Below are 27,750 nucleotides of genomic sequence, written 5' to 3'. Positions count from 1 at the left end.
ATGATGAATGAATGGAATGGAATATCTGTGTGCAATAAGAAACAAACATGATGAAAACAAAGAAACATGAGAAAGCTTATATGAGCTGATGCAAAATGAAGCTAGTAGAACCAAGGAAATGATGCACACTGATTACAGTGAAGTAAATGTAAAGAACAACAAAGCAATTGAAACCAAATGCTGTGGAATTATAATGACTAAGCTTGTTTTCAGATGATAAAATATGAGAAGGTAATTCTTTTCTTTTTTTTGGCAGAGATGAGGCACCAAAGATATGGAATACTGAATATAATGTCAGACAGTTTCAAGGTATCAGCTTTGCTGAACTTTTTAATTTTTTTTTTAAAGTTTCTGTCATATAACAACAAATACTATGCTGTTATACTGCTAGGCCCAAGGAATTTATGTAACCAACCTCTCCAGTACAAGGTCCCTTTCAACTCTATGCTTATGCATAAGAGAGGATCAGGTTTAGGCCTGGGAGACTAGAAAAAGATTAGGGTCTTCCTGGCACTAGATGGCTCCACAGACCCTCATCCTTAGGGACAGTCATTTAAAGCTTATCTCTAGAGTCTACCCCAAAAGGGGAAATAGAAAAGGAAGGAAGGAAGAAAAAGAAAGAAAGAAAGAAAGAAAGAAAGAAAGAAAGAAAGAAAGAAAGAAAGAAAGAAAGAAAGAAAGAAAGAAAGAAAGAAAGAAAGAAAGAAAGGAAGAAAGGAAGGAAAAAAGAAAGGAAGGAAAAAAGGAAGGAAGGAAGGAAGGAAGGAAGGAAGGAAGGAAGGAAAGAAGAAAGGAAGGAAGGAAGGAAGGAAGGAAGGAAGGAAGAAGGAAAGAGGGAAGAAAGGAAGGAGGGAAGGAAGGAAGGAAGGAAGGAAGGAAGGAAGGAAGGAAGGGAAGAAGGAAAGAGGGAAGAAAGGAAGGAGGGAAGGAAGAAAGGAAGAAGGGAAGGAAGGAAGAAGGGAAGGAGGGAAGGAAGGAGGGAAGGAAGGAAGGAAGGAGGGAAGGAAGGAAGGGAAGGGAAGGTAGCAGCAGCAGCTGGAGCTTTGAATTCCAATCTAAAGCTAACTTAGGCCAGTACATGTACTAGCTGCCATGTTCAAATAGTTCACTATTTCTACCAGGGTGAGGGAAGCCATACTCCTCCCTTACTTCTCACAGAAAAAGCAAAAAAAACCCTCAAAAATCATGACTCATTTTGCAGGCAGGAAGAGAGATGTCTATAGAGTGGAGATAATTAACTCCAAGTCTACTGAGTAGGCCATTCTTTCTGGCTTAGTCTTCAATCCTGTCTGATGCAGCTTAGAGGCAGTCTTACCTGCTAACCTGAGCAAAGGACAATACAGGATTTGCTGCTTCATTCCATAACTCTTTCAGCATGGAGCCAAGCATTTCCCTGAAAATTATCAAGGGTATTTAGTATATGATTCATGGGACGGTTTCTGCAGGCCCAGTACCAGGCATTCTGCCAGGAGCCATGAAAAGGGAAGAAAAGTAAGGCAAGTAGTAATTTTGCAGTTATCATGTCCTTGATGGTACTTGCCAGTGGAGGACAGCAGAGGTTTGGAGACCAGGAGCAGAAACAGGGTGCTGATTAAAGAAGGATAAAACATGCACAGACTATGAAAAACCAGCCAGGGGAAGTGAGAGCACATCAGGCCAAAATACCAGACCGGAGGATAGAGAGATATCCAAAGTACAGCTACATTATCTATTCTTGTTTCCTCCTTGGTCTGGAGTACCATGTGGGAGAAGAAAAAAAACAAACAACAAAAAAACCCAGCTCTGACAATTTGCTTCTGACGGTGGGGAAGAAGAATATGTGTGGAGAGAAAAACCCAATCCTTCCAGTTGCAACTGTCATGGCCTGTTCCTTTGAATGAAACAATTTACCACAAATTTCTTTTAAGCCTAATAAGTATATTTTGAAGTGGGGGTAATGAGCCAATTAGAAAGAAAATATTTCTTCAATATTGTGTAACAAAGGCTCCTACCTCATGTTACAAGAGTAGTATTTCATAGTATATATGTGTATCTCCACTAGATAGCCTTTTGACCTGAGAGAGAAAAGTTAATATAAAGTGAGTTTGCAAGCAGAGTAATGTGTATGTGTAGAGGTAGTGGCTGGGAGGGATAACAGGATTCCAGTGCCCCTCTAAAGTTTTGCCTGGAATTAGAGGACTTCTAGAACCATAAAAACTCTACTCACTCCCTTATCTCCAGACCTCCAGACCCATCTCCTTCAAAAGGAATCTTCCTATATCATATTGCTGAAATAATCAGGATTATATTTTTTCTTCCTCTTCCCCCTGCCCCAGCTATATCTCTAAATTGAACTTTGGTAACATTTTTCTACTCCCCTCTCCCCCAAGAAAATGCTCCATGCTATCTCATTTTATTTATTTATTTATTTATTTTTTGCTAAGGCAATTGGGGTTAAGTGACTTGCTCAGAGTCACACAGCTAGGATGCATTAAGTGTCTGAGGCATGATTTGAACTCAGGTCCTCCTGACTTCAGAGCCAGTACCATCTAGCTGCCCCCTATCTCTTATTTAAAAAAAAAAAAATACAATGAATTTAAATGAATTTTGCTTAGGGAATTTAGGGATACCTCTTGGGGTGAGTGGGTAGTTAGGTAGCAAAATGGTGAGCACTGGGCTTGGAATCAAGAAGTCTTATCTTCCTGAGTTCAAATTCAGCTTCAGAAACTTACTGAGTGGCTGTTCTATTTTCCTCACTGGTAAAATGAGCTGGAAAAGGAAATGACAAACCATTCTAGGATCTTTGCCAAGAAAACACCAAATGGAATCAAGAGTAGACATGCTTGAACCACAGCAGCCTGAGGTTAGTGGAAGCATCTTATGAATCCCTGACTTTACTCATCTTCTATGTGTCTGCTTATGAGCTCCGGAAACTCCCAGCCTCCAGGTTTTCTTTGATACTAATAAATCCTTGGCTCAAATTGGCATTTATGTTTTGACTTGAGGTAGAAGAAGTTTGGCCCTAGGCAAGTACTAAAGGAGAAATGGGTAGTTAGTTGTTGAGTGTCCCCTTACCAATCTGCCCATTGTAGCAGCCTCCAATCAGGACATGTGCATCTTTGGGGTTGTACTCCAAGGTCACAAGGGGAGAAGATGGCTTCAGGGTGATGTCTGGTTTATTAGGATTTTCTATTAAAAAAGGGGAGAAAAGGTGACATTTAAATTATGAAGGCTTGAGAGATGGGGAGGAAGAAAATCTTAATTAAATTAACTATTGCCTCCAGGATCACATAAAAAATCCTGTTTACATATAAAGCTCTTCATGACCTGGCTCCTTTATAGCTTTCCACTCCTCTTAAACCTTAACTCTTATAATCACTGCTACTTGCAACACTGCAATTGGATGGCTAAGTGGTACCATGGTACATAGAGTGCTGATCTTAAGAGTCTGGAAAAACATCTTCCTGAGTTCAAATCGAACTCAAGAAGCAGTCTTCCTCAGGACTTAGGAAGATGGTTTTCCAGATTCTAAGACCAGCACTCTATCCACTGAGCCACCCCGTTGCCCATAATTTAGAATAGAAAATGTTATCTGGTTCTATGTGTGTCAGTGGTGTATAAACTCAGTAATACCTTAAAAAAAATCTCACTAATACAATAACATTACCTGTTCAAAGAAGTGGCTTTCAACGGGAGTTATTTTCCTTCAGCTGAGGGATGTTCTATGCCCAAGACTTTGGGGTACCGCCCTTCCCCTCCCACTCCCACCAGCCAAGCTGCAAGATTCTGTTGTGTTCTTTCCATTTCTTACCCAGGTCCCAGATGAATGAATCATAGCTCATGTTTGCATCAGCCCGCTGGAAATCCAGACAGCAATACGACACAGCTAACTTACGGTTTGCATCAGGGTGCCAGGACAGATGGCTCGCTGTACGTTTGATTTCATGTGGGTCCCTTTTGAGTAAAACAAAATCACATGCAAGGTCAGGCTTCCCCAGTGGGTAACAGAAGGGGAAAAACATCCTGCAAAGTCTGACTCTTGGGATGAACTGTGTCACTTCTCCATTAGTAAGGCTGGGAGGGATGATCAATGGGTAACCCAGCTTTCTTTAGCTCTTTAGCTTTCCTCCTGGAAGCTAGATGGAGCAGGTATGTGTGTAGAGTATTAGACTCGCAGTCAGGAAAATCAAATCTATCCTTAGACATTGAAGGTATGAATGAGAAAATCACTTTGCCTTTCTGGATTCAGTTTCCTCATAAAATGGAAATAATAATAGCATCTACCTCTTAGGGTTGTTTCAAGGATCAAATAAAATATTTGTAAAGTGTATTGCAAGCCTAAAAATATTACATAAATGTTAACTATAATTATTGTTATTATTACTATAACTTTATTAGTTATATTATATATAATATAACTATATATATAATTATATTATATATAATATAACTATATATATATAATAATTATATTATTACTACCTATAGTAACATTATTACTATAATGGGCCAGATCTCAGACTATATTTGTCCTGCCATCTATGAGCAATATTTAGACAACCCATTGGGGCCCAAAAGTATTACAAGAATTAAACCAAATGGAAGATGTTTTTCATAGGAGTAAAAACATAACTGACCTGAGCTTCTACTGGTCATGCTGCCTAGTGGCCTGACACTAAGAGAATGCTTCAAGTCTTCATGGATTCAGTTCTTTCCATCATGATTAGTTAAAAAGTCAGTCAACAAATATTTATAAATCACTTCCTATGTGCTAGGCACAATCAGTTGGCAAGTAGACTTATTCAGAGGCCAGAAACTCCTTTTAAATATACAGGGAAGCTCATTCCAACCAATTTATTGAGCTGTTCAGAGAGTAGTGACTAAACTTTATAAAGTAGTTGGAAGGCCACTGTAATTTATTTTTTAATTCTGAATTTCCAGAGCACCTTGAATGGCTTCCAAGAGCTTTTTATGATCAATTTTTAAACTCAGTGCTTTGGCATTTGGAGTGCAGGAGAAAATGCAGACTGGACTAGATAGAGAACTCTTGGCCTTCAAATTTCTGATGGTAGTTGCATTAGAGATTCCAATTATAAGGCATTTCAACCAATTAACTCAGATTTAACAGATTCAAACTTCTAAAGTCTGTAAAACATAAAGCTGTGCCAACAATGAATAGATTAGGAATGAATGTAGAGCTTTATAAAACAAACAAACAACCTTTTATTCCACAAAATAACAAAATTGTTTGTAAGCATGGTTTTAATTTTAGGGCAACTAAGGTGGCAGCATGGATAGCGTAGCCAGCCTGGAGTTGAGAAGACTTATTTTTTTGAGTTCAAATCTGATCTAGACATATACCAGCTGTGTGATGCTGGGCAAGTCACTTAACTCTGTCTGCCTCAGTTTCTTTATCTGTAAAATGAGCGGGAGAAGGAAAGGGCAAACCACTTCAGTATCTTTGCCAAGAAAAGCCCAAATGAGATCATGAAGAGTTGGACATGACTGAAAAGATTGAGCAAGAGCAACAACACATGGTTTCAATTCTCATTTTTATGCAGATGATCCTTAGATTTATGTCTTCCCCATCCTCCTATCTTGAATCTCTATGTGCTTATTAGACATCTCAAAATGGATTAAATTCAACATGCTCCAAACTGTTCATTATCTTTCCTCTCCCAACCTTCCCCTACTTCTTAATTTCCTATATTACTGTTATCACTCTATCAGACATCTCAAGGGTCAAACTCAACTCCTCACTTTTCCCCATTCCCTAATTATAAGGGTCAATGGTTAAATCTTATCACTTTTTGCAATATTTGTCACATGTATCCCTTTTCCTCTGACACTGGAGCAGGCCCTCATCACCTCATACCTAGACTATTGCAATAATCTTCTGAAAGATCTCCCTCTCTCTATTCTGGTACATTTTTTCTACTCAGTTGTTAAATTAACCTTCTGAAAATACAGATCTGACCATATCACTCCTACCTTCCCATTCAGTCATTTCCAGTGGCTCTCTATCACACACAGGATCCAATGTCAAATCTTCCTTTTGGCTTTCCAAACCTTTATAATCTAATTCCTTCCTACTTATGCAGTCTTTTCATATCTTAGTCCACTCCCTGCATCTTCATTCACTCCCAATCACTCTACCATCCAGTGACACTGGTTTTCTTGATGTTCCTCTCAAAAGACCCTCTATCTTTACTCTGTGCATTTTCACTGATCATCCCCCATGCCTAGAATGGGAATGCTCTCCATCCTCATCTTCATCCATTGGCTTCAATTTTCAGATAAAATCCCATCTTTTAACTAGAGAATATTATGAAATGCCAATTAGATCATTTTGATCAAACAAAACTAATGCAGGTAAGATTAGAAGGGAAGCAGAAAGCTGGAGAAAAAATTTTATAGCCAGTTTTTTTGATAAAGGCTTCATTTCTAAAATATATAAAGAACTGATTCAAATTTATAAGAATACAAGTCATTCCCCAAATGATAAATGGTCAAAGGATATGAATAGACAATTTTCAGATTTACAAATTAAAGCCATTCTTAGTCACATGAAAAAAAATTAGAGAAATTGATTAGAGAAATGCAAATTAAGACAACTCTGAGGTACCACTTCACACCTCTCATATTGGTTAGGAGGATAGGAAAAGATAATGATAAATGCTAGAGGGGATGTGAGAAAACTGGGACACATGTATTGTTGCTAGAGTTCTAAAATGATCCAATTATTCTGTAGAACAATTCAGAACTATGTCCAAAGGGCTATCAAACTGTGCATATTCTTTGGTCCAGCAATGTCTTTTCTGGGCCTGTATCCCAAAGAGATCATAAAGAGGGAAAAGGACCCACATGTGTTTTTAAAAATGTTTGCAAGCAACCTTTTTTGGTAGTGGAAAGGAACTGGAAACCAAGTAGATGCCCTTCAGTTGGGAAATGGCTGAATAAGTTATGGTATATGAATGTTATGGAATATAACTGTTCTAAAAGACATGATCAGCAGGATGATTTCAGAAAGACCTGGAAAGACTTATATGAACTGATGCTAAGTGAAATGAGCAGAACCAAGACACTGTATATAGCAGCAAGAAGATTAAGTAACCATCAACTGTGATGTATGCATCTCTTTTCAACAATGGGGTATCAAGGCAATTCCAATAGACTTCTGATGGAAAAAGACATCTGCATTCAAAAAGAGAACCATGGAGACTGAATGTGGATGGAAATTTAGCAATTTCATCTTTTTTGGTTTGTTTTTTTTCTTTCTCATGTTTTTGTCCTTTCTTTTGGTGTAACTTTTCTTGTACAACATGACAAATATGGAAATATGTTTAAAAGAACTGTATGTATTTTAACTTATATCTGATTGCTTGCTGTCTTGGGGAGGAGTGAGTCAGAAAAAAACTTTCATAAAAATACATGTTGAAAACTATATTTATATATATTTAGAAAAATAAAATACTATTGAAATTTATAAAAATAATAAAATAAAATCTCACTTTTTACTGGAAGCCTTTCCAGGTTCTCCCTAATTTTAACACCTCTTCTCTGAAATAACTCTCAATTTATCATGTATGGATCTTATTTGGACATAACTGTTTGTATGTTGTCCCCCTCATTAGATTGTGAGATACTTGAGAGCAAAGATTTTTTTTGGAGGGGAGGGGGGAGTGTTTGCTTTTTGCCTTTTCTTTCTATGTGCAGCACTTACATAATAGACACTGCTAGGTGACTCAACTGCTCTAGGTTGGCTCTTTTCTCCCCCTAGCTCTGTGAATAGTTTTAAAACATTGTTTTCTAAAGGGAATTATTGAATGTGTATAAGGGTGGGGATAGGTGGTATGGGATGGTACTAGATGACCACTGAAATCTCTTCTACTTCTGAAATTGTGTGAGTCTTCAATTACAGGGAAAGGTATCTTATCATTTCCAGATAGGAATGAGTCCAGTGTGATCTCTTCCTGAGAGTTTCTATAGTTCCTATAGAACATGCGGTGGTTATTTAGTCACTTCAATCACATCCAACTCTTCATGACTCCATTTAGTGTTTTCTTGGCAAAGTAGTTTGCTATTTCCTTCTCTAGCTGATTTTTACAGATGAGGAAACTGAAGTAAACAGGGTTAAGTGGCTTACTCAGGGTCTCACAGCTAGGAAGTATCAGAGGCCAATAATATTTCCATCCTCCCATTTTATCAGGCAAATATTTCCTAATAAGATTTTAAATTATTTGAGGACAGGGGCCATGCTTTCTACATCTTTCACAGCAATTAGTCAAATGCCTGAATGTGTATTGAGAAATTCAATATATTTTTTAAAAAGAAATCTGTCATGAATTTGTACATACATTAATATCTCTAGAATTTCAATTATAATCTCAATTTTTACTATAAAAGTATCTATTTAGAGCTAGGAGGTATACAATCTTTTCTGTGTCATACACCCTTGTGACTGCTGAAATCTATGGACCCTTTCTTGGATAAATATTTTAAAATGTATGATGTAAATTATGTAGGATTACAAAGGAAATTAATTAAATTAAAATGTATTATCAAATATTTTTAAAACAACAAGCTTGTGGTCTCTAAGTTAAGAACTTAATGAAATAGAACTAGATTGTGGGATCTGGAGAACAAGATGTGGATTCACATGCCACTTAGACATTTTAGGGTGTGATTACTTCTTTTAATATCATTTTTCTCAAATGTAATATTAGAATAATACAACTCTTAATACCTATCTCACAAGGATTTGAGAATCAAATAAGATAATTTCTGAGAAATATTTTTTAGGTTTTAAATACTTTATGTTTTATGATTATTATGCTTATTAGAGAGAGGAAAGAAATATTCAAAAAGACTATGATGACTAAAGTAAATATGTATTAAATAATAATAAATTTTTAAAAAACAATTAAAAATACCAGAGTTTGAAGCTAGGTCGACAAGCTTCAAATACAGCACCCTTTCCACAGTTCACACAGCCTCCCCAAACTAGGCTTATCACTCCATTTCAAGGAGTCTGGAAGCCCCTTTCCTGAATTTTTGAATCAGTTCAGAGATAAGAGTATACAACTGTCCCTGCTCCAAGTATTTGTGTTCTTACTTATCTGTTATTCTGTTAATATGACAGACTTCACATAATGAGAAGAGACATTAAAATATAGGTAGTCCAAGAGTTCTTAACCCTGATGTCCATGAACTTTGTTAAAAAAATTTTTTTTATAACTATATTTCAATACAATTGTATTTTTCTTTGTCCTCTTAAGTATTTTATTTACTAATTTTAAAATATCCTTCTGAGAAGAGATCCACAGGCTTTTGACCAGATTGCCAAAGGGGTCCATGGCACTAAAGGATTAAAAAGCTCCAATCCAAGACAACCCAGACTTTTTTTTTCCTTTTCTTTTTAAAGAAGGCAATTGCAATTACTTATTTATGGTCACACAGCTAATAAGTGTGTGAGGCTGAATTTGAATTCAACTTCTCCTTACTCAAGGTCTGATGCTCTATGCACTGAGCCATCTAGCTACCCTAAGTCTTTAATTTGTCAGAGGAGAAAACAGAATCCTAATGGTTGTTATGGCTTGATTTACTATAGATAAATAGCTTACAAAGGATTGAACTAAGGTTTGAATCTGGGGCTTCTGACTCCAAGTCCATTGCTCTTTCTCCTTTGCCACTTGCTTAAAAATTGCTTCTTTTGTGTCCTTAAAGCCTTTGTATATTTATTCTATCCCTCCATTTAGCCTGTATTTTCCCATGACAAGTTACCTTCCTATGATGAAAACCATATTAGACTGTGTACTAGACCTGGAGTCAGGAAGACCTGAGTTCAAATTCTGAACATTTAAATGACTGTGTGACTGTGGACAAAACATTTCATTTCTCTGGGCCTCAACTTTCTCTTCTGTAAAATGAGACAATTGGGCTCAATAGCCTCTGAGATCCCCACTAGATCTAAATCCTGTGATTCTCATGGTTCTCTGTCAAGAGTTTCACATTAAGTTCTCATGGTTGACTGATGAGGGCTCCCTATTCACTGGTAGCACCTCGTCCCTGGAGTACATGTGAGGGAAATCCCAAGATTAGAGAGAGAACTGGTTCTGCTGTGGATACCTGAAAACGTTGATGGTTTTGGCTGAAAGAATCTCATCAGACACTTCTACTGCATCCTCTTCTTCAAAATACTCCCCATAAATATCAATGGCATTGTTCTGTTTAATGCAGTGCTCCATCACCTGGGACACAGAGAACAGCTTCCATCATTCTTTTCATTCTATTCAGGTTTTGAAGAACAAAGACCTAGAGTGAAGGGGTAAAACTGGAGGAGGGGATATTTTTTGATCAGGATGCCCAGAAACTATTCAAGATAATGTCTAGTGCACTATGGAGTTCTTCTAGCTGCTGAGAAATGAGTAAAGGAGGGAGAAGGGGAAAAAAGTTAAGTCTGCTTTCTGAAGAGTGGTTCTGGAGTAACTATATAAGAATTAAGATGTCCTCTCCTTCCTTCCTCCTTTCCTTCCTTTCTTTTCTTTATTTTTCTTCCTCCTTCCTTCTTTCCTTCCTTCCTTCATTCTTTCCTTCTTTCCTTCCTCCCTTCCTCCTTCCTTTCTTCCCTCCTTTCCTTCCTTCCTTCCTTCCTTCCTTCCTTCCTTCCTTCCTTCCTTCCTTCCTTCCTTCCTTCCTTCTTTCCTTCTTTTCTTCCTCCCTCCCTCCCTTCTTCTCTTCCTTCCTTTCCTTCTTCCCTCCTCCCTCCTTCCCTCCCTTCCTCCCTCTCTTATTTTCTTCTTGCATTCCTTTCCTCCCTCTCTCATTTAAAGACTAAGTCTCACTCAGGCTAAGTGCAAGAGTTATATAAAAATTCCATTATTAATTGACATGAGAACTTTGGCCTACTTCCCTTTGCCACACCTTGGGCAATAGTTTGGGCATCTCAACTCTTTCCCCACATACTTCTTAGGGACTCACCATATTGTTCTGAAATTAGTGAGGACATCCAATTGGTTAATCTCATTGTAACTCCGAACTTTGGAGTTCCAGAGAGCCAACAATCTATCTCCCCAATAAACGGAATTATAGGTATGTGCCAAAATGTGACTGACATTTATTTTATGACTGTGAACATAACATATTTCTCCAGTAGAATGTAAACTCCTTGAAAATAGGTATTGTGTCACTTTTATATTTGTATGCCAGCTCCTACCATGGTGCCTAGCACACAGTAGAGACTTAGAAAATTAAATTTGTTGATTGATTGTGGATCCCTTAGGAAAAAGAGTTCCTTTATAACTTTTAGAGTCATCTTTGCAGAACTGGGGCACTAATCATTAAAATTTATTATGGAATTTCCTGCTAACTCTGATCATCTCTTGGGATAGGTCTGGACAAAGAGTGGAGAATGGGATAGTAGAGAGAAGGAAAAAAAAAAAAACTTTTCATCTCACATAACCAAGCTGCAGGATGGCATTGATATAATTTTCATCCTTTTCCACTTTCTTCCGGAATCGGATTGTCTGCTCCAACTCTAATGGGTTCACATCTTTGGGCCAGCCCCCTTCTAAGTGATTAATTCCTCGGGTCTCCATCTCAAATCTCTCTGTATTGACCTATAAAATGCAGAGCAGGAGGTAAACAAAACCAAAAACAAAACATTAAAGTTCAGGTTCACCTCACATCCATCAAAATGGCAAACAACAAAAAAAATTGAAACAGTCAGTTTTGGAGAGATTGTGGAAAGACAGTCACACAAATGCTTCATGGAGCCGTAAACCAATTCAACTGTTCTAAGTAGTAATTTGGAATTATGGGAGAAAAGTCACTAAACTGTTCATTCCCTTGATCTCAGTGGTCCTTATGCTGGGAAAACAGCTCAAGGAGGTCTGAGACAGAAGAAAGATCCCACATATAACAATAATTATGTGGTAGTATTGAGTTCCTTTGAGGCTTGAGATAAAAGATTGCTTTGCTTCAGCAAGAGCTCATTTGAAAAACTAGAATCAATGAGATACCCATTTGCTAGAAAACAAATTATGGTATATGCTATAGTGAAAATTTTTTTATTATGGTGAATAGAATATTATTAAGGAATGAGAACCATGAGAAATTTTTTAAAAATTGGAAGACATGAAGTCATGCAGAATGTGAAAGAAAAATAGGAACTCCAATAATTTCATTATATCTTGATGAACTAATAATGCAGAAATCAATCCCCCAACCTCATGGTGGTCTAACATTTAAAAGTCCCCAGCCCCTATTAATGGACATGTTAATACAGATGGTCTCATCCACTGCTGTAACAACTACTTTCTGTGTTTTAAATAAGAGACCCTGCTGTTTTGTCTGAAAAGATTGCTTTCACAATTATAAAAGCATTTGGTCTCTTTTTTTGTTTCTTGCTCTTGAACAGGAAATGTTTTCTTTTTCAGATTATAAATCCTTCCACTTGCATTCTCAATTACAAACCATCCCCTTCCCTACCCTCCTTTTCTCCTTTGACTGGCCTCCTTTCTCTACCACTCCCTCTCCTATGAAATTATGTTCCTATCCTAAGATGCCCTAGGATGCTACTTATTGGTTAGTACGCTGAGTGATTCTGTAATGTTAACAAAAATCAAATATTTATTATTGGCAAAGACAGATTACTTAGTATGCCAATAAATCTCTTTCAGTTTGGTCTCCTATTTTTGATCCACAATCACTGGAGTCTTAGTGATGGGTATTTCTCTTTCAGAAGATAAAGAGAATTCCCCCACAGAAGCAAAGAAAGCAGCACCAGAAGAATAATATACACAATGATGACAATAATATCAATGAAAACATCAAAAGGCAGGTAACTAGGCAAAGAACATCCTTGGTTCCAAAGGAAAGAGAATGTATTAAAGACCTATTAATACCAAGGCAAATGTTGCATAGGTGCTCTGACATGGTTACTTTATTGATTGGTTTTTCTCAGTAGCTTTCTTTGGCAGTGTGGTGTAGTAAATGGAAAACTTGCCTCAAAGCCTGAATTCAAGTCCTTCCTCTGACACATACTGGCTTTGTGACACTGGATAAATCACTTAACTTCCCAAAACTCTAAGCAATTCTAAGATGATAAATTACAGAAAATGTGCTGATTTTCACTGATGGAGGGAATTTCTTCATCGGGTATTTTTTCTGAACCAATGAAATCATAAGAATAGCCCCTGTCCCCAAACCTAAGGAAAGATTGGTTCAATGTGTGAAAATTGAGAAATTACATTATATTTTATTTGAAGGGATCATTAAAAACATACAAAACAAACCCAAACACTGAGTTGACTCTACAAAAACACTATTAGAAAGTTCAAGATTCCCTCTCCTCAAAGGTGTATGAGATGGGGGAATGACTTTCTGGTCCTGAAAAGGGTCTACATGACAATCATCATGGGAATAAGCACATGAGAAAACAAGAAGTAATCTTGCTACCTCTCCACTCTCTCCATCTACCCAAGTCTTGATGACCATACCACCCCACACCTTCAAGTAGACCCTGACTCATGATGGGGAAAGATGTTACCTCATGCTCTGACATATCATAGGAACACTGAATTCCTCTGTCCACAGGATCGCGTACAATAAATTGTTCATTAAGTTCTGGATTGGGCGGTATGTCGATGCTCAGCTCTGCCTGTCGGTCGCTGAAATTGCATTGCTTCCCAAACTCACTGCGTCTCTTCACATAAACATACACGATCTCCATGGTGGTGACTACAAGTAACAGTACAACAATAATAGGAAAGTTAAGAAGAGGGGAACCATTAAGGGGAAAAATAATGAGTTTATTTTGGGGCTTGTTGAGTTTGAGATTGAAGTTTCAATTTCTTTTTAGGAAAAACTAACTTAACCTGAATAAGATGGAGCATTAGGATACTATTCCTTTTACATCAGGTTTAAAACAAGCGAGGACGCTGACTTAGAATCCCATGACATGGGACACACTGACAGAGGATTGCTCTGCATGGCATTGAATTACTTCAGAAAAAAATGCATGATGTGCAAAAACTAGAAAAGCCACCCCAAATGTTCGTAGATACTATTTGTGTTTGACCTGTGACAGAACATTCTGAGCCATTATTGGTCTGATTAGCCACAGTCAGACACACTGACTTAATTCTAACATAATCATGAAATTTTGGTTCCCTTTCAGAAGGAAGCAAAACAATCAACTGACCCCAGTTGGGGTTTTCTTGGCAAAGACACCGAAGTGGTTTGCCATGTCCTTCTCCAGATCATTTTGTGTGCATTCATGCTTGTATGTGTGCATGTGCATGTATGTTTGTGTTCAATTGTTTCAGTGTACAACTCTTCTTGACTCCATCTTGGGGTTTTCTGACAAGGATACTAGATGAAAAACTGAGATAAACAGGTTTAAGTGACTTGCCCAATGTCACACAGCTATGAAGTATCTGAGGTCAAAGTTGAACCCAGGTTATTTTGACTCCAGACTTGATTCTTTATCTACTGAGCCACCCAGCTATCCTTAATGCTAGTTCTGTTGATAATCTCCAATTATTATTACAGATTTTTTTGTACATAGTAGTTTGCATGTTGTGTCCCTCATTAGACTTGTGAGCTCCTTCAGGACAAGGAGTGCCTTTTGCTTTTCTTTATATCTCTAGCATTAGGGCAGTGCCTGGTACACAGGTCGCACTTCCCATGTTTATTGATTGAATGGACAAATTACTTAATTTTTTTCTGGACTTTAGTATAAACTGGAGAAAGAAATGACAAACCATTCCAGTCTCTTTTCCAGGAAAATCCCATCATGAAGAATTGGAGAAAGCTGAAAAAACTCAACAATGACAAAAAAATTCACATCAACTTTAAATCTAGGATCCTATTATTCTCATGACAACCCTGAAAGTTAAATATTATTGTTATCACCATTTAACAGATGAATAAACTGGTTCAGAGAATTTGATAATAATAGTTAGCACTTAAGTATCACTTTAAGATCTGTAAAATACATTACATATATTTTCTAATTTGATTCAAGAAACATCCCTATGAGGGAGGTGAGATTATTATCCTCATTTTACAGATGAGGAAGCTGACGCTGACTTTCATGGTAGAGTAACTTGTCCAATGTCTGTAGTGGGATCCTAATCCAGATCTCCCTAATTCCATATCTATTGTCTCACTAAGGAAGAACCAGAGATTTATGGAAATTAATGTCAAAATTATTTTCTTGTTTCATTTATCACATTGGCACCAATTCTTTAAAAACAAATAAAATAGGGGGCAGCTGGGTGGCACAGAGGGTAGAGCCCCAGTCTTGAATTCAGGAGAACCTGAGTTCAAATCTGATCTCAGGTCCTCAGACACTTAACACTTCTTAGCTGTGTGACCCCAGGCAAGTTGCTTAATCCCAAGTGTGGAAGAAAGGGAGGAAGGGAGGAAAGAAAGAAAGAAAGAAAGAAAGAAAGAAAGAAAGAAAGAAAGAAAGAAAGAAAGAAAGAAAGAAAGAAAGAAAGAAAGGAAGGAAGGAAGGAAGAAAGAAAATGCCCCAGCAACATGGCACACATTCCCTGTCCTATAGGAGCTGAGGGCTACTAGTTGCTAGTCATTACAGAAGAAATATGTGTGTTTACACAGGCTCTCCTTTTAAGACAATTATTCTGAGTCAAAACTTCTATGGATTTCACAAAACATAATAGAACAGTTATCCTTCAGTACAAAAATTTCTTTTGCAGAGATACTATTTTTAAAAGATTCAATTTCATAACTTAAAGCTCCCCAGGCCAATGATAGGAACATCTGACAACAGCCACACTATGCCCTCTTTCAGAACAAAGACAGAGGCAACATTTAAAATCTAGGCATGAACAGTTACCAAAACCATTTATTTGGTATTGGCTAAGGAACAGAGTAGTTGATCAGTGGAATAGGTTAGGTTCAAGGGACAAAACAATCAACAACTATAGCAACCTAGTCTTTGACAAACCCAAAGACCCCAGCTTTTGGGATAAGAACTTACTGTTTGACAAAAATTGCTGGGAAAATTGGAAACTAATATGGCAGAAACTAGGCACTGATCCACACTTAACACTGTACACCAAGATAAGGTCAAAATGGGTTCATGACCTAGGCATAAAGAATGAAATTATTAATAAATTAGAGGAACACAGGATAGTTTACCTCTCAGACCTGTGGAAAGGGAAGGAATTTATGACCAAAGAAGAACTAGAGATCATTACTGATCACAAAATAGAAAAATTTCGACTATACCAAACTGAAAAGTTTTTGTACAAACAAAACTAATGCAGACAAGATTAGAAGGGAAGCAATAAACTGGGAAAATATTTTTACAGTCAAAGGTTCTGATAAAGGCCTCATTTCCAAAATATATAGAGAATTAACTCTAATTTATAAGAAATCAAGCCATTCTCTAACTGAAAAATGGTCAAAGGATATGAACAGACAATTCTCATGGATGCCCGTCAGATGGAGAATGGCTGAATAAATTGTGGTATATGAATACTATGGAATATTACTGTTCTGCAAGAAATGACCAATAGGATGATTTCAGAAAGGCCTGGAGAGACTTACACGAACTGATGTTGAGTGAAATGAGCAGGACCAGGAGATCATTATATACTTCAACAACAATACTATATGATGACCAGTTCTGATGGACCTGGCCATCCTCAGCAACGAGATCAACCAAATCATTTCTAATGGAGCAGTAATGAACTGAACTAGCTATACCCAGAAAAAGAACTCTGGGAGATGACTAAAAACCATTACATTGAATTCCCAATCCCTATATTTATGCCCACCTGCATTTTTTATTTCCTTCACAAGCTAATTGTACAATATTTCAGAGTCTGATTCTTTTTGTACAGCAAAATAACGGTGGTCATGTATACTTATTGTGTATCTAATTTATATTTTAATATATTTAACATCTACTGGTCATCCTGCCATCTGGGGGAGGGGGTAGGAGGTAAGAGGTGAAAAATTGAAACAAGAGGTTTGGCAATTATTAATTCTGTAAAGTTACCCATACATATAACCTGTAAATAAAAGGCTATTAAATAAAAAAAATCAAAATAAATCACAAAAAAATAAAAAAAAAAAATCTAGGCATGACAGTGCCCAGACAATCAAAGTTAAAAGCTAGCTTGCCTGCATTCATGAGGCCCAATCAGCCCCATTCTCCCAAATTTGCTGGTCAACCTTGTAAATGGGGAGGTCAGCCTCTCTTTTATTTCTCTGAAGTAAAAACCTATGGGTAAGATTCCTAACTTGTGGCACAATGCCTAGAGCTAGGGCCTAAAAGAATGGTAGAGATACTTCCCCTTCCTTGGAGGAGTTTACATCCTAAGTCAGATAACACTGAGGGGAAAAAAATTCTATCAAGCTTGAGTTTTCCTACTGTTTGTCTAACCATCTCATAGTCTCCTTTCCCCTCTTGTTTCCTTTCTCTCTCATTCTCTCTTTTAATAAATTCTTCCCTCATTCCCCATATTAGACTGTAAATTCTTTGAGAATAAACCTCAAAGAGTTTACAATCTAACATGCGGAAGGAAGAAATGTATACTAATAACTATAAAACAAGGGAAAGTGAGAATAACAAAACCACAGATATTCATCTAAAATCTACTATGTGCTGTGGCAGCTAAGAGGTACAATATATAAGCCAGCCTCACACATTTACAAGTTGTGCGATCCTTACCTCTTTTTGCCTGTTTCCTCATCTATAAATAAGGATATTAACACCTATTTCCCAGGATTATTGCTATTATCACTCAAATGAGAGAGAATAATTGTAAAGTGCTTAGCACAGTGAATGGCTCAGTGCTTAATAAATAATAGCTATTATATTATTGTTGTTGTGCAGAGTACTGTGTTACAGACATAAAGACAAAGTGTATATCCCTCAATATAAATTGCCCTCAAAGAACTTATATTTTGCCAAAACAGCAGTATTTTCAGACATGTAAATATTAATATAATATGTACAAGATAAATACAATAGAGGATAATGGGGAAGGGAGACCAGAGTGTAGCTTGCAGCTGGGTGGATCGGGGAAGGCTCCCTGTAGGAATTGAGCTGAGTGAACTCCAAAGGAAACTAAAGATTCTGGGAGGCACAGGTCAGGAGGTAGTGCAAAAGGGAAATAAGAAACACAAAGGAGAGGTTTGGACAAAGGGCTATGAGTCATCTGTAGAAAGAATGATTAACTTCCATGGGGAAAGGGGAGAGGTCTGAGAAGTAGGAAAGGAGCAAGGAAGAGAGTAGCATCTGAGTTGAATCTTGAAGAGATTTTAACAAAGGGAAATGAGGGGAAAAAAGAGTTTTTATAGACCCGTGCTTCAGTCTGAGCAAAAACATGGACATGGAAATATGCAGGATGTGAATAGGGGGTCCAGAGCAGTCAGAATTTGTTAGGAATGCAAAGTAGGAAAAGGAAAAATAGCCTAAGATAAGATTTGACAGGTCAATGGAGCCATATTATAGGTGGTTTTGAATGCCAAGAAGGCAACAGAGAATCACTGAAGGTTCTTTAAAGAGATTGTTTAAAATATTGCCTTGAATTAGGGATTAGAGAGGGACACAGAGTCTGGACACAGAGTTATCGCTTGGGGGGCTCATTCACACCCCAGGCCAGACTGTTACTATATCAGAGCAAATTTTCCTTCAGTGGAGCAAAGGTACCACCAAATTTTACCCGGAAAACTCAGCCACTTTGAACGAAACTGGTGCTGGGGAGATCGGGAATTTGTGAAGGGGGAAAATGTGAATGGAGGTGATGAGAAAGTGATTATATCTGTCCCATGCCAGATGAAGATGGAAGGGGAAATACCTCCGGGATCAAAAAGTTAGTTTCCCGTTTGGCACTTGAAACCTCACAACCCTGGCCTTGTCTCCAATCTTTTTGGATCCTCCATTATCCCGGTCTTTGCACTGGCTGTCCCTCAAAGATAGACTGGCTTTACTTATTCCCTCCGCTTCCTAAAATCAATTCCAGGCTTCCTTCGAGGGAATCCCCCTTCCTACAATGCTCCTTTCCCGTTCCCCACTTCCTAGTCGCTTATAAGAACCTTCTACTGTAAGATACCTCTACAGCTATGCGATATGTACCCTAACGGGTCCCTTATCTATTTCCATGTGTCTTTCAAAGGATGTAAGCTGCTTGAGGGAGATAAAAAGAACAATGTTTGCCCAGAAACCGAAAAGAAAGGAGTCTGATTTAGGGGAACTGGCAGAAAGGAGAGGGCTAGGTGGTTGAGGAGGCGGAGCCGATACGCCTAAATCTTGAGCTAATCTCTCAAGGGTGAGATGTCTCAAACAGAGCCTTTACAATCCCCCTCGTCCCTCCTCCTTACGGAATTTATTGCAACGCTATTAATTTATTACAATGATTGTGACTCTCAAATACTGACCCTCTCGGTGTCCCTTCCTTTTCACCCCCGCCGCCCTTCCCTTACCCTCTCTCTGCTCCGCCCGCCGGTGGGGACTAGACGGTCCGGGGTCTTAAGGGCTTCTCAAACGGCTGCAAGTTGCAAAGTTTACACGTTGCCTAGCAACCCTGGCCGGGGCCAGCAGAAAGAAAGAGGAGTCCCAGAGGCCACGTGACGTCCCCCCAAGTTGCTCGGTGGGGAGGCTGGGTGGACACGTAGTCATCCGGTCAATAAGTAGGCATTTATCAAGCACCTGCTCTGTGGCAAATACTGCTTAGCCCTGGGGGTTATCAAGAAAAGTAAAACAAAAACACTTCTCAAAGTGGGGGTTGGGGGAGAATGTTGAAAGGAGTAGAATGCTGGGGAGTTGGCATGTTGTGGCATTTCTGCTTTAAAGAGAGCTCCTGGAATAGCATCTTTGGTGAACAGAGATTTGCAAGCAGGACCACAGATTTAGAGCTAGAGGAGACTTTTGAATCCATGTAATCAGCTCCTCATTTTACAGAAGCTAGAAATGAGGTCACTTGCCCAAAATTAGAGAAGCAGTGCCTGCAGCAGGCATTGAAACTTCCCAGTCTAGTGTCTTATCCCCGTGGTGCATTTTCTCTCAAATATTTGTTGAGGATCTGGTATTTTCCATAAGACTTTAAAGTTTGCAAAGCACTTCACCTGCATTAAGTCATTTGAATCTTTCAAAGTAAGCAACAGGAATATCATTATACCCATTTTACTAACAAGAATACTGAGGCAGGTTACTGGATTTGTCCAAGGTCAGACCATTACCAAGTATCACAGGCGGGACTAGAACCAATTCCTCCTGATTTCCAATGTGGCAAATGATTCATATTATCTCTCACCAAGGGGTTATTCACAATGTGAAGATGTTAAACTTAGAACCAGAGGATTTGGGCTAAAATTTTGTTCTGGTTCTTCATTTCAATTCCTTGAAGCCTCAGGTTCCTCATCTATATGAAATAGTTAAGACTAAATGAGCTCTAAGTGTCTTTCAGCTCTGAATTCTATGAGATATCCATAGAAATGATGGGCTGCTTTGCCCAAGGAATCTAGTTGGGTAAGTGGGTGTAAATCTAAAGAGCATAAGGGAAAGAATGTAGAACTCAAAAGTTTTTTTTAAAAATTGTTTTAAATGTAACTGGGGAGAAATATTAAATAAATATATTTAAAAAAAATGAATGTAAGGAGCAGTCCAAAGCAGCTTATGAGAGAATCCTACAGGCTCACGGGTCAGGGAAAGAGTAAAAAGATCTTTGAAGTTGACTTTGAAGGATAGGACTTGGGACAGGGAAATGGAGTAAGATGTTTGATTAAAGGAAGATAGGAATAGAGAAAACATAGAGAAAAATAAGAAGCATTTAGCATAATGCTTGGGCACATTTTTGTTGTTGTTTAGTTATTTTTCAGTCATGTCTGACTCTTCATGATCCCATTAGGAGTTTTCTTGGAAAAGATACTGGAGTGGTTTGTCATTTCTTTCTCTCTCTCACTTTATATAGATGAGGAAACTGAGGCAAACAGGATTAAATGACTTGTCCAGGGTCACTCAGTACCTGAGGCCAGAAATGAACTGAAAGATAAGTCTTCCCCGATTCCGGGATCACTGCTCTATCCACTTTGCTACCTAGGAGAATGAAAAAGTATCCATTCTATAACTGAAATGACTAAGTTGAACTAGGATATTCTAGTAATAGAATATTTATCTTGAATGTATTGAATCATTTACATGTCTTCATTTAGAATGTAAACTCCTTGAGGTAAGGAACAAAATTTTTTCTGGCCTTTTTGTTGTATGATTGCTAATCATATTAGCATATTGCTGGCACATAATAAAAGCACTTAATAAATACTTATTGGCTGGCTGGACGACTGATTAAAAGATCTCCAGTTCTAATAATTTTGCAATTGTTTGGATTGCCACAATTTCTAATGCCTTTCTCTCATTCTGGAGTCCTTGAGGTTAAATGTTACTGATCTTGTGATTCAACACCACAAATATATTTCTGACACATTTTTCTTTCCTATTAGATAAATACTCTGTTCCTGAATTGAAACTTTATTGACAGTAATCTTGCTTTGTAATTTTGAAGTAATAGCTTAAAATTCTCTAGAAGTCCTTTCGAAAGCTCTATGAACCCTACTCTTCACTTTTAATTTGAGATTCTGGGCTGGAAAAGAAAAATCCATGGTCAAAAATATTCCAAGTAACTGATTGATTAATTAATATGTAACTTCTAGTGCATCTAGGGCAGCTAGGTACAGTAGTGGATAGATTGTCAAGAAACCATAAGTTTAGATTTTGCCCCAGAAACTTACGTAAGACTCTGAGCAAGTCACTTAACTCTTTCAGTTTCCAGACCTGTAAAATAAATTGGAGAAGAAATGACAAACCACTCCACTATTGTTGCCAAGAAAACAACCAAATCAGGTCACAAAGAATTGGACACAATTGAAAAACAATAATAACACATCAAATCCCCTAAAATACAATGTGGAGTAACTTATTTTCAGCAGTGGAAAGATAGCATTTTGGAGTCTGAGTACTCTGGTTAAACCTTTGTCACTTAAGTCCTCCCTGTAAAAGTTGTGTAGTATATTGGAGAGTAGGACTGAACTTGCATTCAAGAGAAACCTGGAATTGAATGCCAGCTCTAACACTTATTAACTCTAATTCCCTACGCAATGATTGAATTTCTCTCAGATTTAGTTTTTTCATCTGCAGGATTGTTGTAATCAAATGAGGTACTTTATAAAAACTTTAAGTATTATATAAATGTCATCTATTATCATTACCTGTCTTACAAAGTTGCTGTGAGAAAAGTGTTTAGTCTTTTTAAATAGTATTTTATTTTTTTCAATTATATGTAAAAATTTTTAGCACTTACTTTTACAAAATTTTGAAGTCCAATTTTTTCTCCCTCCCTTTTTCCCTTTCTCTCTAAAATAAGAAATTTGATGTTTTATATATATGAAATCATATAAAACATATTTCCATATTAGTCACAGTTGTGAAAAAAACTGAAAAAAGTGAAAATATAGTATGCTTTGATTTGTATTTAGAGATCATCAGTTCTTTATATGGATATGGATAGCATTTTCTTCAATGAGTCCTTTGAATCTTGGATCACTGTATTGGTGAAAAGCACTAAGTAATTCATGGCTGATCATCACACAACACAAGTTACTGTGTACAATGTTTCTTGGTTCTGCTCATTTCACATTGTTTCAGTTCATACAAATCTTTCCAGGTTTTTCTGAAATCTATTTGTTTTACATTTAGATTTTACATGTAAAACATTGTTTTACATTGAATTTTAATGGTATTTCATTATATTTATGTACCACAACTTGTTTAGCCATTCCCCAATTGATGGGAATCTCCTAAATTTCCAATTTTTTTTCACCACTACAAAAAGAGTTGCTATAAATATTTTTGTAAATGAAGGTCCTTTCTTCTTTTGGGGGGATTTATATTACAGACCTAGTAGTAATATTACTAGATCAAAGGGTATGTACAGTTTGCTTGCCCATTGGGCATAGTTCCAATGGTTCAGAATGGTTGGAACCATTCACAGCTCCACCAATAGTGCATTAGTGTCCCACTTTTCTCACATACCATTCATTATGCATAATTTTCCTGTTTTCTCATATTAGCCAACTAGATAGGTATGAGATGGCACCTCAGAATTAAAATAATTCTACATTTTTCTAATCAAAAGTCATTCAACTATTTTTAGCCATATGAAAAGATGCTCTAAATCATTACTAATCAGAGAAATGCAAATTAAGACAACTCTGAGATACCACTACACACCTCTCAGATTGGCTAGGATGACAGGGAAAGATAATGCAGAATATTGGAGGGGATGAGGGAAAACAGGGACACTAATACATTGTTGGTGGAATTGTGAATGCATCTAACCGTTCTGGAGAGCAATTTGGAACTATGCTCAAAAAGCTATCAATCTGTGCATACCTTTAGATCCGGCAGTGTTACTATTGGGCTTATACCCCAAAGAGATGCTAAAGAAGGGAAAAGGACCTGTATGTGCAAGAATGTTTGTGGCAGCCCTGTTTGTACTGGCTAGAAACTGGAAAACGAATGGATGCCCATCAATCAGAGAATGGCTGAATAAGTTGTGGTATATGAATGTTATGAAACATTATTGTTCTGTAAGAAATGACCAGCAGGATGATTTCAGAGAGGCCTAAAGAAACTTACACGAATTGATGCTGAATGAAATGAGCAGGACCAGGAGATCATTATATATTTCAACAACAACACTATATGATGATCAGTTCTGATGGACGTGACTCTCTTCAACAATGAGATGAACCAAATCAGTTCCATTCCCCGCCCCCCCCCCAAAAAAAGAATTGTTTTAGATCATTGTATTGCTGAGAAGACCAAAATCTATCAAAGTTAATCAGTTAATATGTGGTTAAGGCCAGATTTGAACTCACAAAGAGGAGTGTTCCTGTTTCCATACCTGGAACTCTATCTATTGCAGCATGAGCATAGAAAGTACTTAATAAATCCTTAAATTGAAATGAATTGAACTAAATTTCTTAGATCCATAAAAAATTACAATCTAATTTGCTCCAAAGCAAAACCCAATGGGACTACTGCTGCCCCATCCAAACCACTTTCCTACCATCTTCCCTGAGCCATGGACGCCAACAAAGGTTGGACATGAGAGAAATTAAGGTTGGATGTGAGAGAAATTAACTGAGGACTGTGATAAATAGAATCATTGCATTGTGTAACTAGATAACTACCAAATTCAGATGAAGCTTTTAAGTAAAGAAAAACGCTCCTCCCCAAATAGGCTTTTGTTCTGATTTTAGTTGCAAACTGCTTTCCCTCACTCCCATCTCTAAATGTGAGTACACAAGACTAGTTTCAGTTTTGACAGTTTTCAGATATATTCTGGTAATGGGGAAAACGGAATGCTGAAAGAAAAAAAAAAACTATTCATCTTTATTATTATTATTACCTGAGTGGTACCCCCCCCAGCACAAACATGACATCATAACTCTCATGTCCAGATTGGCAACAGACCCACTTCCCAACCTCTGCCCTTTTCATATTGGCTCCAACCTGGTTATACAATGCAACTGAGGAAATATAGTGTCTCTACTGGGTGTTGGGCTATTCCATAATCAACTGTTTACAATAGAAGGTTTAGTAAAATTTTTCCAATGATCCTGACTTGAAAGGGGAGAGCCTCTGATTGTTTAGTCTTGCTCAAACCAGGCTTTAGACCACTTGGTCAAACTCATGACCAATGACTAGGAATCCAACACATCCCTCAAAGTTTTCTCATATATCTGCTGTGGTACCACTCCCATTTCCCTCTCAATTTAGGTAATCCCTGCTTCCAAATTAATGGCTACTACCTTAATTTCATATACCTCTCTCATAGCAGGTGAAGATATCTATAAATCAAGCAAAATAGTATTTCTCAGGAATCAAATCTTCATAGGAGGATCCTATGGGATTAGTGGAAGGGACAAGCTATCAAAACTTGACCTTAATGTCTTAGTCCTTGGCAGAGTAGCAATCTATTCATGAAGGACACTAATATCTATGAAATTTAGAAAGTTATAATTTTTAATTTATCATTTCTTTTAATTATAAACACCTCCTGTGACATTTTATTAAAGAAGTTATCTTGTGTTACTGATTCATAATAGGCCATGCTCAATGAAAGTTAATTTATGATCCTGTTTGATACCTTCAGTAGCTCAATGCTACTAAAGATCCAGTAACAGCTTTTCAAAAGTAATATGGTGGGACTGCTAGATGGTGTAGTGGATAAAGTAGCCCTGGAGGACCTGCATCCAAATCTGGTCTCAGACACTTATTAGCTGTGTGACCTTAGGCAAGTCACTTAACCCTGATTGTCTCAAAAAAAAAAAAAATGTAACAAGTGGCTAGTTGAGAGAATTTGCAACTCCAGTAGCCTAACATTATTTTGCTCTGACCCACTCTACTAGGTGTCTGCCAAAGGCTCTACTCAGGTTTTTTTTAATGGACAGAAACCTTCAAAAATTTGGGTTCCAAAGGATCAGAAGAGCCCAGAGAGAGAAAGATGGCTGGACAACACACTTTAGGTCTTTTCCTCAATAGTATTTTATTTTCCCAAATACAAGTAAAGAGAGTTTTCAATATTCATTTTTGTAAAACTTTGTGTTCTAAATTTTTCTCTTTCCCTCCCTCCCTCACCTCCTCCCTCTCCAAGACAGCAAGCAATCTAATATAGATTAAATATGTGTAATTCTTTTAAACATATTTCTATATCTGTCATGTTATGCAAGAAAATCAGAAAAAGAGGGGAAAAAACACAAGAAAGAAAAAAAAAAGACAAACAAAAAAGTGAAAATACTATGCTTCAATCTACAATCTTCATAGTTCTCACTCTGCATGCAGATGGCTATTTCCATTTAAAGTCTATTGTAATTTCCTTAAATCACCACATTGTTGAGAAGAACCAAGTCCATCATAGTTAATTATTGCATATTCTTGTTGTTACAATGTACAATGTACACCTGGTTCTGCTTACTTCACTCAGCATCAGTTCATGTAAGTCTTTCTAGGCTTCTCTGATATAGGTCTGCTTGTCATTTCTTATAGAAGAATATTTCATTTCATTCATATACCATAACTTATTCAGCCATTCTCCAACTGATGGACATCCACTCAATTTCCAGTTCCTTGCCACTGCAAAAAGGGCTGTTATAAACATTTTTGCACATGTGAGTCCTTTCCTCTTTTTTATTATCTCTTTGGGATACAGACCCAGTCCACTTTAGAGCCATATCTAGGCCCCACTCAAAAAAGATTTGAAGATGACTTGGTAAAAGATAGAGGGGTGATCATCAGAATATCAATGTAGGGGATGTGGATTCTTTAAAGCCTTAGGAATCCAGTAAACATCTGAGCTTTTTTTTTTTTTTTTTTTTTTTTTTTTTAGATTATGTGAAAGTGAGTATTAGTAGCTTATTCCAGACTTTTAGATTCATCTGGGTTCTTCCCATCCACAATAACTCCCTATCTCCAAAGTTTGAATTGTCTGAATTATGTGTTTTCTTAGGATTGAAGCCCCTCAAATAGACCAGGACTTCTTAAATCTTTTCCACTTGTGACTGTTTTTGCCTAAGAAATTTTCTCCTGACCTTGGGCATATAGGAATATTAATAGGTATACAGATCAAACATTTACTGATAATAAATCACAATTTTGTGACCCCCCACATTCAGTTACATGACACCATATACATGATCCAAGAAATTTTGATATAGATCACTATCATTGTAGTAGTTTAACGATAATAATTCATATTTATATAGTACTTTTCTTACAAGATGAGGTACAACTTTAGTTATGTAGGATTCCTTACCATGGGTATGATACTTATTGGTAAAGATTTTACCAAAGTTCTTATGTATGAACAGGTCTTAGAATTTGGGGTAAAGTTCCCCCAAAGGGGAAATGAAATATGGAACATTTAGTAGAATAATAAAGATTTTCCAGGATATTTCACATGTTCACTTACAAGCTAAATATAGTCTTGATAGCACATGAACTTTATATGGTTTTATGGTATGGTACCCAAATTAGTCTGCTATAGTCTTTGTACGTTTTTGTCTCTGTTCCTATTCATAATGTCCAGAGTAGAATATGACTACTTTTTATAGATTAATATCTAGCTAGTTGTCTTAAAAAATTTCATTCCCAGTAGAATCCAAATTCTTTGAGAGCAAGGAATGGTTTATTTTGTTTTTATCTTTGTATCTCTCATACTCAGAACAGTGCCTTGGGCATGTGTTTAATAAATGCTTACTGAATTAAAAAAGAAAGAAAGATATAGACCACTATCCAATCTAGGACCTCAGTCACCTTAGCTTCATCCAACCTGGTCAACCTTATGTTGACCATAGAGTGATAGGTATCAATTCCCTCAAGAAGAGAAGGCAGTTTTAGGTTTCTGCCCACCAGAATGTGGCAATATGAACTAGAATTCATGTAGTTTTGGGAAAGAATAGCGAAGCTATACTAGATTTCTTGAATGCAAACTGCTCTTGACTAATATCAGATATAGAAGAGAGGAAAAAACCCCCACAAAATTCTCATCCACTATAAGCCATTAGGTACCATCTTCCTAATTTGTGGGTTACAGAGGGGTTGTAAGGGAAATGGGTATAGCAAAGTATTCTGGTATTTCTCATCTCCTTCACTTGAGAGGATACATCTTTCATCCACCTAGGAATCTGGTCTAGTTTCATGTTAACTACATAGGATAGCTCAATCAC

General features: G+C 37.2%; 1 protein-coding gene across 3 annotated transcripts in view; it reads right to left on the bottom strand.

Moving 5' to 3' along the window:
• Positions 1-27,750, bottom strand: part of DNAI2 (dynein axonemal intermediate chain 2) — a 78,915-nt gene that overhangs the window by 49,602 nt on the left and 1,563 nt on the right. The window contains exons 2-7 of one of the 3 annotated variants that reach the window (XM_031965747.1): positions 21,751-21,793; positions 13,529-13,719; positions 11,436-11,597; positions 10,108-10,229; positions 3,791-3,933; positions 3,055-3,168 (exon numbers count right to left, since the gene is read on the bottom strand). In XM_031965747.1, coding sequence (XP_031821607.1) covers positions 3,055-3,168; positions 3,791-3,933; positions 10,108-10,229; positions 11,436-11,597; positions 13,529-13,711 — 724 coding nt within the window. In that variant the 5' untranslated portion in view covers positions 13,712-13,719; positions 21,751-21,793. Of the gene's footprint in view, positions 1-3,054; positions 3,169-3,790; positions 3,934-10,107; positions 10,230-11,435; positions 11,598-13,528; positions 13,720-19,446; positions 19,530-21,750; positions 21,794-27,750 lie in introns of those variants that run through there. The other 2 variants (XM_031965745.1, XM_031965746.1) reach the window with 2 other exon arrangements.

The sequence above is a fragment of the Sarcophilus harrisii genome, chromosome 4 (genome assembly GCF_902635505.1).
Source record: "Sarcophilus harrisii chromosome 4, mSarHar1.11, whole genome shotgun sequence".
Taxonomy (NCBI): Eukaryota; Metazoa; Chordata; class Mammalia; order Dasyuromorphia; family Dasyuridae; genus Sarcophilus; species Sarcophilus harrisii.
This window is presented reverse-complemented; position numbering and strand designations above follow the sequence as displayed.